This window comes from Elephas maximus, chromosome 1, assembly GCF_024166365.1.
Source record: "Elephas maximus indicus isolate mEleMax1 chromosome 1, mEleMax1 primary haplotype, whole genome shotgun sequence".
In the NCBI taxonomy this organism is placed as follows: domain Eukaryota; kingdom Metazoa; phylum Chordata; class Mammalia; order Proboscidea; family Elephantidae; genus Elephas; species Elephas maximus.
Window position 1 is genome coordinate 166,750,879 of NC_064819.1, and position 20,029 is coordinate 166,770,907.

Below are 20,029 nucleotides of genomic sequence, written 5' to 3' on the forward strand. Positions count from 1 at the left end.
TTAAATATATTCAGGGTACTATTTCATAATAAGTTGATTACTCTGGTAACATACAACACCACTGTGGTTAAAATAATATGAAAAATGTATTTCCAACTAATAAGGGGCCAACAGATTTTTCAGTTTCTTTTCTAAATATAAATTTGTCTTACCCCTTGGTCTTTTTGACTCCTGTTCTTCAGTGGTTAAGTGCTCGGCTGCTAGCTGAAATGTTGACAGTTCAGCCCACCAGCAGCACTGCAGAAGAAAGATCTTGTCAGTCTGCTTCCATAAAGGTTAAAGCTTAGAAAGCCATATGGGGCGGTTCTACTCTGTCACTTGGGGTAGCTATGAATTGGAATCAACTCAATGGCACCCAACAACAGCAACAACATTCTTCATATTTAGAGGCATTGTTACAATACTATGATATTTAGATTAAGGAGTTTGCTAGTAGTATGTTAATCTGACATTCAAGTGTCAAAAGACCTTCGATGAGGCATGCATTGCAAACTGTGAAACAGGCTTATATGAGGGGGTTTAATTTGTGAAAGATTGTGTTGAAAAAGTACATGATGTGAACTTTTTAGAGTGTTAGTTTCCCCAAGGACAGAGGTTTGAGGGAGTGAGATGTCAGGGCTTCCCCTTCATTCCATTCACCAAAACAACTATAAGGAAATGACTCTGTTGGAGGCTTCCCAGCTGAAGAGAGAAATGATATCAGGGAGGAGGAAGACTGAGAAAAGAATAAGGAAACTGGGCTGAGACACAGCTTTAGGAGGTGACAAATTGAAGGAATATGCTTTTTAATTATACTCTACATTTTAGGACCAAAATTATATACTCAGTGTAATTCCCTGATTAAGGGATTTGCATAGTTTTGGAGAGTTATCCTTCACAAATGTCAAGTATCTTCTGAAAAAAGGATTTAGAGTAAATAGAAGAGAGAAAAGCTACTTTGTTTTCTTTTCTTGCAAGTAAAATGCTGGAATTTGAAAGTAAATGCTTTTTTTTAGCTTTTAACAATAAATATCATAAAATTTGTGCTAAAAAATTCTGATATCTGAATTAATGGAGAGCAATTTAATATGATTTTCCCAGTGGTTAACTTTATAGCTTTATATCAATACGGAGGACTGATTACTTTGGAACTGTATGCATAATTTTGGAGGGGGTAATTTTGAGAATTTAAGACAAGATCTATATATATATATATAGGCCCTTTTTAAAAGGAACAATTACTAAAGAAAAAAGGTGAAATCATATTAAAATTACATTAAATTTTGGCAGCAATACCAAGGCAATTTTGCCAATGTGGATTTATCTAAAAGCTCATGTCTCAAAATCTGTAATTCATAGGAAAATATGTTCCAACACAAATACTGTGCAAGTAAACAAATCACATGTGCATGTGCACATATGCGCACACACACACACATGCACACTCAAATGCACACACATGCACAGACAAGTACCGAAAACTTCTGACATTTTCTCTTTTGTAAGAACTGTGTGATTATTCTCTTCTTCCAGGTGGTATTTTTGAATATGTGGAATCTGGCCCCATGGGAGCTGAGGAACTCGCATTCAGATTTGCTGTGAACACAATCAACAGAAACAGAACTTTGTTGCCCAATACCACCCTAACCTATGACACTCAGAAGATAAACCTCTATGACAGTTTTGAAGCATCCAAGAAAGGTAATTAATAGATATTTAACATAATGTTTTGCTGAATTCAAATTTCCATGTATTCTTAGCAATTTCTTCATTCTAACGTGGTTAGTAAGTTGTTAGGAATATTTTCATGTAAAGGTTTCTTTTAATAATCCACCTATGTGGATTATTAAATTTTAAATTTTCTATTGCAAAAAATCTTCTTGTAACATGAAATGCAGTTGGATCGATGGCAAAGAAAATGTTTTTAAAACAATCAATCCTTCTTTATTACTAAAATATTCCTATTTTCAAGAATCAAGTAAAATAAAGTAATAAAATCAGTGAATTTTGACAAGTTTTTCAATGTATTCTTAGATTCTTATTTGCATGATCTTTCAATCCCATTCTATTATTACCATGGTTTTAACTTGCTTACCCTACCTTGAAAGTTCTATGATTCTAAGTGATTTCAAAAAGTCAGCTCAACATTATTAAAACTGTATTAGAAAATTTTGAACAGCCTTTATGTGTGCTCCGTGTCTACTTTTTTTTTTTTTTTTAACCACTTAATGTTCGTTGTACATGAAAAAAATATGAAGTGGTATAAAAATTGTATTATATAAGGAAATAATTAGAATGCTTTCTAAATTTTTATTATTCTCTTATGATATCAAATTGTGTTTTAAAAGATGAGAATAGGAAAATAATTTTGTCTAATATGAATGTAATATTTGTATGTGAGGGAAAGAAATACAGAAACTATTACCATGGTATTATATTAACCAAAACAACAGGTCTTAATAATAAATGTATTTGACAGACATTTCCATAGTCTCATTTGATCTAAATAGGTGATCTTTTCTTTTACGTAGTTAGCATTCATGTAACAGAAATTAAACTTCATAATATAAGATTTTCTCAAAGGAATGGGCTTGCAAAGCCATTTGTTTTAACGTTATATTTTTAAAGAATGTTTGCCTTTCTGTAATGTTAATATTGTTTTTCTTGCTACCTTACATTGATGAAAATTTACATAATTATTTATTGTTCCATCTCGGTACAGATTTCTTCTAAGTTAATTAATATTAATGAAAGCTGATGAGTTACAATATTTTTTGAGATGAAAGTTTCTTTTCCCCTAGCTAGCTAGTGCTTATCAAAGTCTATATTCTGCCTGTCCTTTGAATTCATATCTTTATGAATACAAATTAATTTCCACATTTCAGAGCCATGTCAGGGTGATGAAAGGTTTTTAAGGCTGAAAAAAAGGTTAAAGGTTATTGCAAAATACTACATTTGTCATCATAATTGCAAAATAAGACATTAACAGCAAGACAAGTGCATTTGATTAGTGACATAGTTCATGATTATTTCCATTAGAAAGAAGCGGCTCTGCCTCAGATGAAAGCTTTTACACCAAAGAATATGGAATATGAATGCAGTATAGACAAAATGTTAATAGATTTCTTAATAGTGTCTTCAAATGAGCAACCTGAAAAACAGACTAAAATGTTCCAAGAACAAACAGATTACTATCTTGGATGCCCTAGCAAAATTATGATGTGATAAAGTCATCTGGTTTCCAAAATATTAAAAGAAATTACAAGCTTTATCACCTATTAAAAAACCCATTAAAAATCAAATTCATCAATTGACTTTGGCCTGAAGTTAGGAAGAGCTCAAATAATTGCATGAGTAACACTTTTTGTGAAATTTTGAAAGGGCGAAAGCCATGGCTTGAATCTCATTCTGTGAAGTTCTTTCTTGTTGAACTGTTATTGCTTGGAGGACACAGTCATATGTCAAAGAGGAATATAAGGGAGAGATCTAATATAGTTTTTAAACCTTGTGGAGGCTCAGTAAATATATATTGATAAGTATATCAATGACTAATTATAAAATAATGTCTAATTGGGCATTTGTAACATTTTTTAAATTATTTTTAAAGGCAAGGTATAAGTGAAATTTCTAAATGTTAATGCTTCCTTTGATACTTGGTGTTATGCTTTTAATTAGTAACACTGGTTGGCTTGGGAAACCCTGGTGGCATAGAGGTTAAGAGCTACAGCTGCCAACCAAAAGGTCTGCAGTTCAAATCTACCAGGCACTCCTTGGAAACCATAAGGGGCAGTTCTACTCTGTCCTATAGGGTTGCTATGAGTTGGAATCAACTCGATGGCAATGGGTTTTTTTTTTTTTTGTTTGGTTTGCTCAATTAATGAATTCTTTGATGTTTTAAAGTTTAATTTATTATTCGAATCATACTTTGCTTTTAAGTGAGACCTCTAATAACTGAAAATTTTAATTCTTATTTGAAACACACTTAGGAGTATTTTAAAAAGCCAAACTAATGCAATGTTTTAAACTTTTCTTAGCTTGTGTTTTGTCAAAAACCTCAATGTATGTTGAGTGAAAAATTCTAGGCTTTAAAAATAATATATCCGGTCACTCTAGTTCAATGTTGTGTTGGAAGATTTCTTAAAGACAAGCAAATAAGCAAGCTGTTCCCATAATTGCCTTATATTTGCTCATTATAGTTTTAAATGATTTTTGGACTTAATTTTTCTTTTCTGCTGATTCGGAATTCTTATCATTATTTGAAAAGTCAGAATCTACATATTCAAAAATAATTATTTAAAGATTATATTAAATTTTTGAAGAAAGCTCAAACAATGGGTTATCTCCACTAAATTTTACTCAGTTATTAAATACCTTGGTAGTTAACAAATCACCCATCGCTTTGTGTTTTAGGCAGGAAACTCTCTGAGGGAGAATTTTAGAAAATTTTACACGGTAGAATTATAAACTATCCATTTTAGATGAAGCTAAGCCTGAACATCCAATTGATGCCTAAATCCTGATAACAACCCTTTTCAGTCCTGTTTATATATTTTCAGGATGGACAAACCATTGCCTCTTGGAGCAGACTATTCCAATTTTGTATATTTTCTGCTGCCTGTTCCGTATTTTTAAAATATGTACTTATCATTGGGTCAAAGTCTGTAAGAAGCTTCAAAACATTTCTCCTAATTCTTGCGTTCGCAGTCAAATGAAACAAGCTTAAGCCTCTTTCACAGGCCAGATTCTTCAGATATTTAATTTTCATGTTTCTCGCAATTACTTCCTTTTCTAGGTCAGGATACACTACTTGTTTCAGTGTATTTATTTAATAGTTTTAGGACCTGTCACAGTCCATCCATTCTGATCTGAATGCGCTCTAATTTATGTCTTTCTTAACTACTGTGATTAGTATTGATGTGAATAAAATTTCCTATGAATAAATACAAAATTAAAAAAACACATATTAGAACAATATAAAAGACAGCATCCAAAAGTTAAATAAAGAGGATTCAATGCTTATTCCAGTGATTTCAGTGTCTTTTCTACTTGGTGAGATTAATCCGTATGGAATCACTCTCTATAAACCATGTCTGGTTTTATGAGTGACTGTGTGCATATCTTGACCTCTGTGATATGTGCAAATATATAACTCTGTGCTACCATAGCTTTTGGAGTGGCTTAACCCAGTGCCCTCGAGTCGATTCCGACTCATAGCGACCCTATAGGATGGGGTAGAACTACCCCATAGAGTTTCCAAGGAGCGCCTGGCAGATTCGAACTGCCTACCCTTTGGTTAGCAGCCGTAGCACTTAACCACTATGCCACCAGGGTGGGGAGTAAATAGCTTCTGATTAAGAATTTGGCATTATAGAGGATGGCCAGTGAATTTGGGAAGTAACACCGTTCCTCTACCTCACTGACCTGCACTATTTTCCCAAAATAAACACCCTACTTAAGTTTTTGAAAAATACTCCTCCTCTCTCTCAACCTTCCTCTCTCCCTCTCCTTGGCATTATTTATGGAATTATTTGAAAACTGAGCTGCAAGTGTCTGGGTGAACTAATTCCCCTTGTAACAGACTAAAAATGTTTAGAATCAGACAGAAATTAGCAAAGGAGATGTTAAATTAAAAACAAAAACAAAATCAAATCTTTTTCCAGGATGATACCTTTGGGGTTACAATAATAATGTGATATGTTAGCACACATGGTTCTCTCCTCTCGTTATTGACAGACTTCTATCTCCTCTTCAGCCTGTGATCAGCTCTCTCTTGGGGTGGCTGCCATCTTCGGGCCATCGCACAGCTCATCTGCAAATGCAGTGCAGTCCATCTGTAATGCTCTGGGGGTTCCCCACATACAGACGCGCTGGAAGCACCAGGTGTCAGACAACAAAGATTCCTTCTATGTCAGTCTCTACCCAGACTTCTCTTCACTCAGCCGTGCCATTTTGGACTTGGTGCAGTTTTTCAAGTGGAAAACCGTCACAGTGGTATATGATGACAGCACTGGTAAGAAAAACGAGTAGCCTTTGGGGCTATGCTTTGAAGTTAATTTTCTGGAGCCTATTCCAGATTGTTATTATATTCTTGCTTCGTTTTGTTTTTAAATGAAGTTAAAGGATGGAAAGACATTTGGGACCAAATACCAACACTCATTTCACATATCCAAAGAATGACTGAATCATAAACTTTTTTTTATATTTGTAAAATGAGTACATTTTAATCTGAAGGATCATTTATTTTGAACTATAATATTGAATGAAGGACAAAAATAGTATGAAGAATAATATTGAAACATTTATTTGAAGAATTTTTCCTCTAAATTAAGATGAGTTTCCCAAAGCAAAACTTCATAACTGGTTGACGGTAGGACATCAAGAAAGAGCAGAATTTTACTTTAATAGTTTCTTTAGCTGTTTATATGCAAATAACAATAATAAAAATAATAAACCTTATAACTGTATAACATGCTAATGTTTGAAAAGCTTATTCTCAAATGGGCAACACTCTGGTACGTTTTGAAATATGCTGAGATTTCAGAGGTGCTTGTGTGTAGACACAGTTTAGAGACTTGGGAAATAGAATTTATAAATGGTATTTGCTTTGGAGTCTTAAATGAATATTGTTATGATTATTTGCTGTCTAGAGGTTGCATGTGCTTTCTTGTTTTACTGTATGTTATTATTTTTATATATGAATGGTAATCTTGAGGTACCAATGAAAAACAAGTCTCATAGAGATAGATATGGAAGTAAACAGTAAAAATAAAGTCTTAATTTTCCTTAGAAGCTATATTTGTGAAAACAGTGCAAGCTATTTTGGTGATTATATAGTAAGTGATTTCACATTAAGATCTAAAGAGTGTTTTTTTTATATTAGAATGTAAAAGTTTTTTTTTTTTTTTTTTTCTAGGCCATTTCACTCTACCTTCATATTCAGATTGAGATTGAAATTCATTTGAATTTGAATTCTTCTAAAGTAGCTAGGAGCCCTCTTTGTTCCTAAATGCAGTGTATGGAACTATGTGCAGAAATTAGTCCATTTGACAAAAAAAATTGACCATCTGCAAATTGATAAATAGGAACTTCTCCCAGGAGGATAGACAATAGGGAGTTACAGAGTTGCAAAAATAATGAAACTAATTTGAAAACATTTTCACTGGTATAAGGAAGAATGAGTTTAAATATAAATTAGAGTAATTTTGCTTTACTCATAAAAAAGTATAAAATGTTTATAATTTTAACCTAGAATTGTATTAATGAAGATCCTTAAAAATAGCTTAAATACCTTTGATGTATCTTTAAGCTCAAATTAGAACTATTAAATTTATGGTGTTATGTTTTAATTCCCTAATCATTATTTTCCTGTCAAAGGTAAAGTCCTATATGCCAATTTTTGAATGGCAGGTTCTATGTGAATGGTGTCCATGGATTTGTATAATGTGGTGACACAGGGTATATTTAGTTACAAATTGGTCTACTTATGTTTATGGATGACAGAAATACATAAATATAGATACACATGCATTGTTAATCAATGGATTATTTACTTCTCCATCCTCTCCTGATACAGTTCAGGTGAATGCTACCCAAATATCATATATTCTCAAATATATAAGTTTTAAAACTGCTAATGGTAGCAAGAAGATTGACAAATGCTCAAAATGGATATACCACCTTTCTTTGCTATTCTATATGTTTGTGTGTGATGTTCTTACTTACTTCATACATGTGGCTTATGAGTGCTTGAATAAAGAGATAATGGGATTTGTGATCAGGGTTATATCATAGTTTGGTAAAGTAAAGCTACGTATATAATTGATCTAACCCTGATTTAAATTATATTTAATACATTTATATAATTAAAGAAGATTTAAATAGAGAAATGTATAGTTACTTGTAAGAGTTATGTACTTTTAATGGAGTCCCGACTTCAAATTAAATTTATTAAAATAGTTTGAGTTAATATTAAAAGAAGCTTTGTGGAGGCGGAGCCAAGATGGCGGACTAGGCAGACGCTACCTCGGATCCCTCTTACAACAAAGACACGGAAAAACAAGTGAATCGATCACATACATAACAATCTACGAACCCTGAACAACAAACACAGATTTAGAGACGGAGAACGAACTAATACGGGGAAGCAGCGATTGTTTCCAGAGCCTGGAGCCAGCATACCAGTCAGGTACGGCACAAGCACAGAGACCTGCTCCACCCCCCTGAACTAACCCCGGGAGGGGGACTAGCCGGTTCCACGGGCGGCGTGGGACACAGCCGTTAGGAGAAGTCCCCGGGAGGCAGTGACTGATCTTGGAGCAGAAAGAGCAGCACCCGAGCCGGGGAACCGTCCCACAGGGATATGGACTGCACGCAGGTACGCCATAAACACGGAGAGTTGCTCCACCCCCTGAACTAACCCCGGGAAGGTGACCATCCGGGTCGCGCGGGCGGCGTGGGACGCAGCCGGTAGGAGAAGTCCCCGGGAGGCAGCGACTGGTATTGGAGCGGGGAGAACAGCGTTCCAGCCGGGACACTCGGTCACGGCACAAGCACGGGGAGCTACTCCACCCATCTGAACTAACCCCGGGAGGGGGCCCACCTGGTTCACGGAGGCGGCACGGCCACGCGGCTGGAGGGACGAGAAGTCCCCGGGAGGCAGCGACTGATTTTGGAGTCGAGAGTGCACCGTCCCAGTAGGGGAGCCTTGACGCTGGGCGTGGGGCTGGAAGCGGAGGATCTGACCGTGACTCCAGCGGGCCAGACCCCCCGGGGGCAATCTCCACACAGACAGCACACATAGGCGACGCGCCCGCGGGAATCTCAGATATAATAGTCTTTCCAAGCAAGACAAGCAACTCTGGCTATATTCTGAGGTGCTACTCTCCTATCTCTCTGTTCCCTCCCCCACCCTCCCCAGGCGGCTTCATTAACATCTGAATAGCCTGAGCCAGAGGGAGAACTCTGATAGGGATCTGACTGCAGTTTTTTTTTAGCGGATTTTCTGGAAAAACTAGTTTCCCAGTGATGGCTCGGAGACAACAATCCATATCAAACCACTTAAAGAAGCAGACCGTGACAGCTTCTCCAACTCCCCAAACAAAAGAATCAAAATCTTTCCCAAATGAAGATACAATTTTGGAATTATCAGATACAGAATATAAAAAACTAATTTACAGAATGCTTAATGATATCACAAATGAAATTAGGATATCTGCAGAAAAAGCCAAGGAACACACTGATAAAACTGTTGAAGAACTCAAAAAGATTATTCAAGAACATACTGGAAAAATTAATAAGTTGCAAGAATCCATAGAGAGACAACATGTAGAAATCCAAAAGATTAACAATAAAATAACAGAATTAGACAACACACTAGGAAGTCAGAGGAGCAGACTCGAGCAATTAGAATGCAGACTGGGACATCTGGAGGACCAGGGAATCAACACCAACATAGCTGAAAAAAAATCAGATAAAAGAATTAAAAAAAATGAAGAAACCCTAAGAATTATGTGGGACTCTATCAAGAAGGATAACCTGCGGGTGATTGGAGTCCCAGAACAGGGAGGGGGGACAGAAAACACAGAGAAAATAGTTGAAGAACTTCTGACAGAAAACTTCCCTGACATCATGAAAGACGAAAGGATATCTATCCAAGATGCTCATCGAACCCCATTTAAGATTGATCCAAAAAGAAAAACACCAAGACATATTATCATCAAACTCACCAAAACCAAAGATAAACAGAAAATTTTAAAAGCAGCCAGGGAGAAAAGAAAGGTTTCCTTCAAGGGAGAATCAATAAGAATATGTTCTGACTACTCAGCAGAAACCATGCAGGCAAGAAGGGAATGGGACGACATATACAGAACACTGAAGGAGAAGAACTGCCAACCAAGGATCATATATCCAGCAAAACTCTCTCTGAAATATGAAGGCGAAATTAAGATATTTACAGACAAACACAAGTTTAGAGAATTTGCAAAAACCAAACCAAAGCTACAAGAAATACTAAAGGATATTGTTTGGTCAGAGAACCAATAATATCAGATATCAGCACAACACAAGGTCACAAAACAGAACGTCCTGATATCAACTCAAATAGGGAAATCACAAAAACAAACAAATTAAGATTAATTAAAAAAAAAATACACATAACAGGGAATCATGGAAGTCAATAGGTAAAAGATCACAATAATCAAAAAGAGGGACTAAATACAGGAGGCATTGAACTGCCATATGGAGAGTGATACAAGGCGATATAGAACAATACAAGTTAGGTTTTTACTTAGAAAAATAGGGGTATATAATGAGGTAACCACAAAAAGGTATAACAACTCTATAACTCAAGACAAAAACCAAGAAAAACGTAACGACTCAACTAACATAAAGTCAAACACTATGAAAGTGAGGATCTCACAATTTACTAAGAAAAACGCCTCAGCACAAAAAAGTATGTGGAAAAATGAAATTGTCAACAACACACATAAAAAGGCATCAAAATGACAGCACTAAAAACTTATTTATCTATAATTACCCTGAATGTAAATGGACTAAATGCACCAATAAAGAGACAGAGAGTCACAGACTGGATAAAGAAACACGATCCATCTATATGCTGCCTACAAGAGACACACCTTAGACTTAGAGACACAAACAAACTAAAACTCAAAGGATGGAAAAAAGTATATCAAGCAAACAATAAGCAAAAAAGAAGAGGAGTAGCAATATTAATTTCTGACAAAATAGACTTTAGACTTAAATCCACCACAAAGGATAAAGAAGGACACTATATAATGATAAAAGGGACAATTGATCAGGAAGACATAACCATATTAAATATTTACGCACCCAATGACAGGGCTGCAAGATATATAAATCAAATTTTAACAGAACTGAAAAGCGAGATAGATACCTCCACAATTATAGTAGGAGACTTCAACACACCCCTTTCGGAGAAGGACAGGACATCCAGTAAGAAGCTCAACAGAGACACGGAAGATCTAATTACAACAATCAACCAACTTGACCTCATTGACTTATACAGAACTCTCCACCCAACTGCTGCAAAATATACTTTTTTTTCTAGCGCACATGGAACATTCTCTAGAATAGACCACATATTAGGTCATAAAACAAACCTTTGCAGAGTCCAAAACATCGAAATATTACAAAGCATCTTCTCAGACCACAAGGCAATAAAACTAGAGATCAATAACAGAAGAACGAGGGAAAAGAAATCAAATACTTGGAAACTGAACAATACCCTCCTGAAAAAAGACTGGGTTATAGAAGACATCAAGGAGGGAATAAGGAAATTCATAGACAGCAACGAGAATGAAAATACTTCCTATCAAAACCTCTGGGACACAGCAAAAGCAGTGCTCAGAGGTCAATTTATATCAATAAATGCACACATACAAAAAGAAGAAAGAGCCAAAATCAGAGAACTGTCCCTACAACTTGAACAAATAGAAAGTGAGCAACAAAAGAATCCATCAGGCACCAGAAGAAAACAATAAAAATTAGAGCTGAACTAAATGAATTAGAGAACAGAAAAACAATTGAAAGAATTAACAAAGCCAAAAGCTGGTTCTTTGAAAAAATTAACAAAATTGATAAACCATTGGCTAGACTGACTAAAGAAATACAGGAAAGGAAACAAATAACCCGAATAAGAAATGAGAAGGACCACATCACAACAGAACCAAATGAAATTAAAAGAATCATTTCAGATTATTATGAAAAATTGTACTCTAACAAATTTGAAAACCTAGAAGAAATGGATGAATTCCTTGAAAAACACTACCTACCTAAACTAACACATTCAGAAGCAGAACAACTAAATAGACCCATAACAAAAAAAGAGATTGAAACGGTAATCAAAAAACTCCCAACAAAAAAAAGTCCTGGCCCGGACGGCTTCACTGCAGAGTTCTACCAAATTTTCAGAGAAGAGTTAACACCACTACTACTAAAGGTATTCCAAAGCATAGAAAATGACGGAATACTACCCAACTCATTCTATGAAGCCACCATCTCCCTGATACCAAAACCAGGTAAAGACATTACAAAAAAAGAAAATTATAGACCTATATCCCTCATGAACATTGATGCAAAAATCCTCAACAAAATTCTAGCCAATAGAATCCAACAACACATCAAAAAAATAATTCACCCTGATCAAGTGGGATTTATACCAGGTATGCAAGGCTGGTTTAATATCAGAAAAACCATTAATGTAATCCATCACATAAATAAAACAAAAGACAAAAACCACATGATCTTATCAATTGATGCAGAAAAGGCATTTGACAAAGTCCAACACCCATTTATGCTAAAAACTCTTACCAAAATAGGAATTGAAGGAAAATTCCTCAACATAATAAAGGGCATCTATGCAAAGCCAACAGCCAATATCACTCTAAATGGAGAGAACCTGAAAGCATTTCCCTTGAGAACGGGAACCAGACAAGGATGCCCTTTATCACCGCTCGTATTCAACATCGTGTTGGAAGTCTTAGCCAGGGCAATCAGGCTAGACAAAGAAATAAAAGGTATCCGGATTGGCAAGGAAGAAGTAAAGTTATCACTATTTGCAGATGACATGATTATATACACAGAAAACCCTAAGGAATCCTCCAGAAAACTACTGAAACTAATAGAAGAGTTTGGCAGAGTCTCAGGTTATAAAATAAACATACAAAAATCACTTGGATTCCTCTACATCAACAAAAAGAACACCGAAGAGGAAATAACCAAATCAATACCATTCACGGTAGCCCCCAAGAAGATAAGATACTTAGGAATAAATCTTACCAAGGATGTAAAAGACCTATACAAAGAAAACTACAAAGCTCTACTACAAGAAATTCAAAAGGACATACTTAAGTGGAAAAACATACCTTGCTCATGGATAGGAAGACTTAACATAGTAAAAATGTCTATTCTACCAAAAGCCATCTATACATTTAACGCACTTCCGATCCAAATTCCAATGTCATATTTTAAGGGGATAGAGAAACAAATCACCAATTTCATATGGAAGGGAAAAAAGCCCCGGATAAGCAAAGCACTACTGAAAAAGAAGAAGAAAGTGGGAGGCCTCACCTTACCTGACTTCAGAACCTATTATACAGCCACAGTAGTCAAAACAGCCTGGTATTGGTACAACAACAGACACATAGACCAATGGAACAGAATTGAGAACCCAGACATAGATCCATCCACGTATGAGCAGCTGATATTTGACAAAGGACCAGTGTCAATTAACTGGGGAAAAGACAGCCTTTTTAACAAATGGTGCTGGCATAACTGGATATCCATTTGCAAAAAAATGAAACAGGACCCATACCTCACACCATGCACAAAAACTAACTCCAAGTGGATCAAAGACCTAAACATAAAGACTAAAACGATAAAGATCATGGAAGAAAAAATTGGGACAACCCTAGGAGCCCTAATACAAGGTATAAACAGAATACAAAACATTACCAAAAATGATGAAGAGAAACCCGATAACTGGGAGCTCCTAAAAATCAAACACCTATGCTCATCTAAAGACTTCACCAAAAGAGTAAAAAGACCACCTACAGATTGGGAAAGAATTTTCAGCTATGACATCTCCGACCAGCGCCTGATCTCTAAAATCCACATGATTCTGTCAAAACTCAACCACAAAAAGACAAACAACCCAATCAAGAAGTGGGCAAAGGATATGAACACACATTTCTCTAAAGAAGATATTCAGGCAGCCAACAGATACATGAGAAAATGCTCTCGATCATTAGCCATTAGAGAAATGCAAATTAAAACTACGATGAGATTCCATCTCACACCAGCAAGGCTGGCATTAATCCAAAAAACACAAAATAATAAATGTTGGAGAGGCTGCGGAGAGATTGGAACTCTCATACACTGCTGGTGGGAATGTAAAATGGTACAACCACTTTGGAAATCTATCTGGCGTTATCTTAAACAGTTAGAAATAGAACTACCATACAACCCAGAAATCCCACTCCTCGGAATATACCCTAGAGATACAAGAGCCTTCATACAAACAGATATATGCACACCCATGTTTATTGCAGCTCTGTTTACAATAGCAAAAAGTTGGAAGCAACCAAGGTGTCCATCAACGGATGAATGGGTAAATAAATTGTGGTATATTCACACAATGGAATACTACGCATCGATAAAGAACAGTGACGAATCTCTGAAACATTTCATAACATGGAGGAACCTGGAAGGCATTATGCTGAGCGAAATGAGTCAGAGGCAAAAGGACAAATACTGTATAAGACCACTATTATAAGATCTTGAGAAATAGTAAACCTGAGAAGAACACATACTTTTGTGGTTACGAGGGGGGGAGGGAGGGAGGGTGGGAGAGGGTTTTTTTATTGATTAATCAGTAGATAAGAACTGCTTTAGGTGAAGGGAAAGACAACACTCAATACATGGAAGGTCAGCTCAATTGGACTGGACCAAAAGCAAAGAAGTTTCCGGGATAAAATGAATGCTTCAAAGCTCAGCGGAGCAAGCGCGGGGGTCTGGGGAACATGGTTTGCGGGGACTTCTAAGTCAATTGGCAAAATAATTCTATTATGAAATCATTCTGCATCCCACTTTGAAATGTGGCGTCTGGGGTCTTAAATGCTAACAAGCAGCCATCTAAGATGCAGCAATTGGTCTCAACCCACCTGGAGCAAAGGAAAATGAAGAACACCAAGCCCACATGACAACTAAGAGCCCAAGAGACAGAAAGGGCCACATGAACCAGAGACCTACATCATCCTGAGACCAGAAGAACTAGTTGGTGCCCGGCCACAATCGATGACTGCCCTGACAGGGAGCTCAGCAGAGGACCCCTGAGGGAGCAGGAGAGCAGTGGGATGCAGACCCCAAATTCTCATAAGAAGACCAAACTTAATGGTCTGACTGAGACTGGAGGAATCCCGGCGGTCATGCTCTCCAGACCTTCTGTTGACACAGGACAGGAACCATCCCTGAAGACAACTCATCAGACATGAAAGGGACTGGTCAGCGGGTGGGAGAGAGACGCTGATGAAGAGTGAGCTAATTATATCAGGTGTACACTTGAGATTGTGTTGGCAACTCTTGTCTGGAGGGGGGATGGGAGGATAGAGAGAGAGGGAAGCCGGCAAAATTGTCAAGAAAGGAGAGACTGAAAGGGCTGACTCAAGACGGGGAGAGTAAGTGGGAGTAGGGAGTGAGATGTATGTAAACTTATATGTGACAGACTGATTGGATTTGTAAACGTTCACTTGAAGCTTAATAAAAGTTATTATAAAAAAAAAAAAAAAAAAAATCCAAAAAAAAAAAAAAGAAGCTTTGTCATTCCCATTGGTTTGAAAGTAACATAAATACTTATAAGGTCTGATGATCTGCTTCCAAAAGGTCACAGCCTTAAAACCCTATGGAGCAGCTCTACTCTGTACACATGGGGCCACCATGAGTCAGAACTGACTTGACAGCAACCGGCAGCAACGGTGCCTGCTGAGAATGGTTACAGAATCACCTGTAGCATAAGTATGCCTTAAAAAAGTCTTAGGATGAAAAAGCTTGTTAGTGTTCTATTTTATGTAGTGTTTAATTCAGCAAATATTGAATTAAGCAGATGCTACAATCCAGGTGAATAGGTGTGAATATATGCCAGTGAAAGAAACCTTGTTCAGTTTCTTGTCCCTATTTAGGGATACGTGATTGCTCATGTTTTACAGATTATTTGTAATGGACTAATTGCATTTGTAACAGACCAGTTGTAGTCCCTTTTAATTTAAACCACTTTTGAGAACTTAGGTCTTCTTGATATGTTATGATTCTGATAGAACTGACTCCGAGATAGGCAGACCAGTCCCTTTGAAATGTATTCATAAATATATAAAAATAGTTTTTTTCCATCTTTTTTACATATGTTTAAAAGTCTCCAGGTGGAATATTAATGATAGAATAAAACAGAGACTTTATAAACTTTTCAAATTTTGAATTGTTAGCAAAGTTAAACTAAAAAGAAAACTTTGGAATTTGAATAAACACAATATAAATATAAATTAAGTAAGCTCAAGGAAGGAGTACTGAGGTATGATATTTATTCAGGAAATAGCTTACATTCAGAGCTTTTTCCTTCTCCTTCTGTTTATAAGATAAACAGTTTAAGAGATAAGATAGTGTTTAAGAGAAGATCTTTGGACATTGAGTTTAAATGAACAAATGACTATTTGATGATATGAGAGGAAATTGATTATAGTTAGGACTGTGAACTGAAAGAGGGAAAACTGCATCTCATACTCAACAAGATAAGTATTATTGACTCCATTCTCAACCTGTGTATTTGCTGCTTACTGCAGGAAACCCTGGTTGCATAGTGGTTAAGTGCTACAGCTGCTAACCAAAGGGTCGGCAGTTCAAATCTGCCAGGCGTTCCTTGGAAACCCTATGGGGCAGTTCTACTCTGCCCTGTAGGGTAGCTATGAGTTGGGATCGACTTGATGGCACTGGGTTTGCTTCTGGTTTTTGCTGTTGCAGGACACACATGTGCCATTTTACTTAGATGTTTCCTTTTTCCCTTTCCAGATTTATTTGTTATGTATGCTATTCCTCCCATTTACATTCATTTATATTTTGTTGTGTTGTCCAGTTTGATACATGATAATTATACTTTCATCTAGCCTTTGTTACCACTCCTAAAACAGATGGGATGATAGATGAAATATAGTGCTGGGGTAGGAGAAATTCTTAGAATGATGTTAACAGGAGCTGCTTATTTTTTTTATGATAATTAGCATTTGTTATTGTCGTGGATGAATGCTTTAAACACCCTGAAAGTCTGTTATAACTCTGAATGATGTCCAAAAATGATGGAAAAGAATTGGCTCCAGAAACAAAGCTGTGTTTCTGTCAGTCACTTTGGAACATATGATTCATTTTAAATATAAACTAAAAATAAGTTGGATAGCTGTCAGCTTGTAAGCAATTCCAGGATAAATTGTGAATATTTGCTTTAAAATCTCTGTGTTTCATCTTTGTTTATAGATCAGCAGTCCATTAACAAAGAACTCTGGACTGGAAAACAGAAGCTTGGCATTCTATTCCCAGTTTTGCTACTAACTTACTGGTGCAATTTAGGAAAAGAGAAGATGGGAATAGAAATGTTTGCATATTTTTTTTAAATGAACTATAATTCACTAGGCATTGTGGTAGCTGTTATCACATAAACTATTTCGTCTAATATTCCCAACACTTCTGTGAGTCCCAAAGGAAACAGGCTATTTTCCCGCCAGACTTGCCTCCTCCAGTGACTGGCTCTTCTACATACTGGCAACTAACACAGACACCTGAACATCTTCCTTGATTCCTTCCTTTTCTCAGCCCTACATTTAAGCTGTAATGGTGGTCAATTCTACACTTAAATGATCTCTCAAATCTGGTCAAGATCACTATCATCTCTCACATGGATTATTACTAACATCCTTCCAGCTGGCCTCCCTACTTCAATTCTGCATTCCTCTAATCCAGCCTCTACAATGTGGTTGGAGTGAATTAAAAAAAAAAAAAAAAGCAATCCTGATCCACTCTGCCTCTTAATAGTTTCTCATTTATTCTAAGGATAAAGTAAAAACTCTTACCAAGCCTTGTAAGGCTGGATGTGATCTAGTTCCTATACCTCTCCAATGCATGTGCGCCTCTACTCCCCACTTATTTCTTTCAGATTTTGTCATTCAGTTTCTTTCAGTTGCTGAAAATACTATTCTCTCTACCTGGGAAGCTCTCATACTGTCCTTGACTCCTCCAACCCACTAAGTACACACATGTGCGTGTGCACATTTGCAAATACAAGCTCATGCATACCATTTGGCTTGGGTGTCACGAAGAAAGACTCTCATGCACCCCCTGCTCCAAAGTCTAAAGTAGATCTCCCCCAACATGTTTCCTTAGCATTGTGTTATTTTCATGACACCCCCCCGCCCCACCTCTGAAAGCACTCACTGCACTATGAATGGTTTGTTTTCATGGGTGTGTGCTCCACCGAATCAAACACAGATATGAGTAGAATGGACCCTGAAGTTGCTCACCATTCTATCACCACTACCTAGAATATTTTCTGACTCATGGAAGTACCTTAATAAATATTTAAGGAATGAATGCAGAAGATATTATTGTATGTACTGTATAGATAAAAAGACTCTGATGGATTAAGTAATCTGCCCAAGATTGACTTAAATAGGTGACTTTTAAGTGGGGCTTTGGTGGTACAGTGGTAAAGAGCTCAGGCTGCAAACCAAAAGGTTGGCAGTTTCAATCCACCAGTTGCTGCTTGGAAACCCTATGGGGAAATTCTTGCTATTGAATAAATAAGGAGCCCTGGTGGTGCAGTAGTTAAGTACTTGGCTAATAACCCAAAGGTTGACAGTTCGAGCCCACTAGCCTCTCTGCAGGAGAAAGATGTGGCTTTCTGCTTCTGTAAAGACAGAAACCCTACAGATCTGCTCTACTCTGTCTTATGAGGTTGTTATATGGTTGCTATGATTCGGAATCGACTCAACGGCAATGGGTTTGGTTTTGGTTGATTGAATAAATAGGACCAACAATAATTTTCAGATATGCAGACATGCTTTCTTCTATCATTTAAAAAATTTCATAGAAAATTTAGAGTGAATTGTGCTTATATCCTATTTCAACTGCAATTACACATTATCTTTACTCATTTACTTATTTGAACAATCATTCATCAAGCATCTTGTGTATACCAGGTGCTATGAGTGGGAATAACAGAACACTTAATTGTGCTCATACCCGTTACCGTTGAGTCGATTCCAACTCATGGCGGCCCTATAGGACAGAGTAAAACTGCCCCCATAGAGTTTCCAAGGAGCACCTGGTGGATTCGAACTGCTGACCTTTTGGTTAGCAGCCATAGCACTTAACCACTATGCCACTGGGGTTTCCATTGTGCTCAAGAGAAACCTATATGTAGACCAAGAAGCAATTGTTTTAACAGAATAGGAGGGTACTGCATGGTTTAAAATCAGAAGGTGTGCATCAGGCTCTTATCCTTTCACCATACTTATTCAATCTGTATGCTGAGCAAATAATCCTAGAAGCTGGATTGTATGAAAAAGAACTTGGCATTAAGATTGGAAGAAGACTGTTTAACAACTTTTCATATGCAGATAACTCAATCTTTCTTGCTGAAAGTAAAGAGGACTCGAAGCACCTACTAATAAAAATCAAAGACTACAGCCTCCAGAATGAATTACACCTTAATACAAAGAAAACAAAAATCCTCACAACTGGACTGATAAGCAACATCATGATAAATGGAGAAAAGATTGAAGTTGTCAAGGATTTCATTTTACTTGGATCTGCAATCAACGCTCATGGAAATAGCAGTCAATAAATCAAATGGTGTATCGCATTGGGCAAATCTGCTGCGAAAGGCCTCTTTAAAAGACTCAGTGACACTTAACAATAACAGTGTTACTCACAGAAGACAGGATTACAGATAGAGCTTTGACTCCCTCCATGAGCTCAGAGTAGAGCAAGCAGGGGAGAGTGACATATGATCAGGTCATTATTATAGTGTAACAAGGATAGATAAAGGCTTGAAAACAACATGGGATCTCAGGAGAGGAAGGGTTTAAAGCTGGCTGAAAAAGGCAGAAGACAGTTCAGAGAAGGTGATATATCATCATGAAGTTATCATGAAGGATAAGTAAAAGTGCTTCAGCTGGAGAAGGGACCAAAGGGAACAACAGGTGTAAATGGGAGGATGCCTGTGGGAGCCTGTTTGCATTGGTACTGCAAGCACTTCATTATTAAGATGAGGCGGGGATGCGCGAGAATTTATAGAAGTATGGGAGAGATCACAAAGAGCATTTTACTAGCTATACTCCTTCTTTTGGATCCCTCCCCTGTAATATGCATGGTTATGTTTATATGATGTAATCCTGCTTTCCAAACCACCACTGTGCACCTCAGGGATGTATGTATATTCATTCAGTTCCTGTCTCAGGAATTGAGAAAGGAACAC

At 36.8% G+C, this 20,029-nt stretch overlaps 1 protein-coding gene across 2 annotated transcripts in view; it reads left to right on the forward strand.

The window, feature by feature from the left end:
* GRIK2 (glutamate ionotropic receptor kainate type subunit 2) overlaps positions 1-20,029 on the forward strand; it is a 770,475-nt gene that overhangs the window by 266,703 nt on the left and 483,743 nt on the right. For both annotated transcript variants that reach the window (XM_049897980.1, XM_049897988.1), the window contains exons 2-3: positions 1,513-1,680; positions 5,732-5,989. In XM_049897980.1, coding sequence (XP_049753937.1) covers positions 1,513-1,680; positions 5,732-5,989 — 426 coding nt within the window. The remainder of the gene's footprint in view (positions 1-1,512; positions 1,681-5,731; positions 5,990-20,029) is intronic.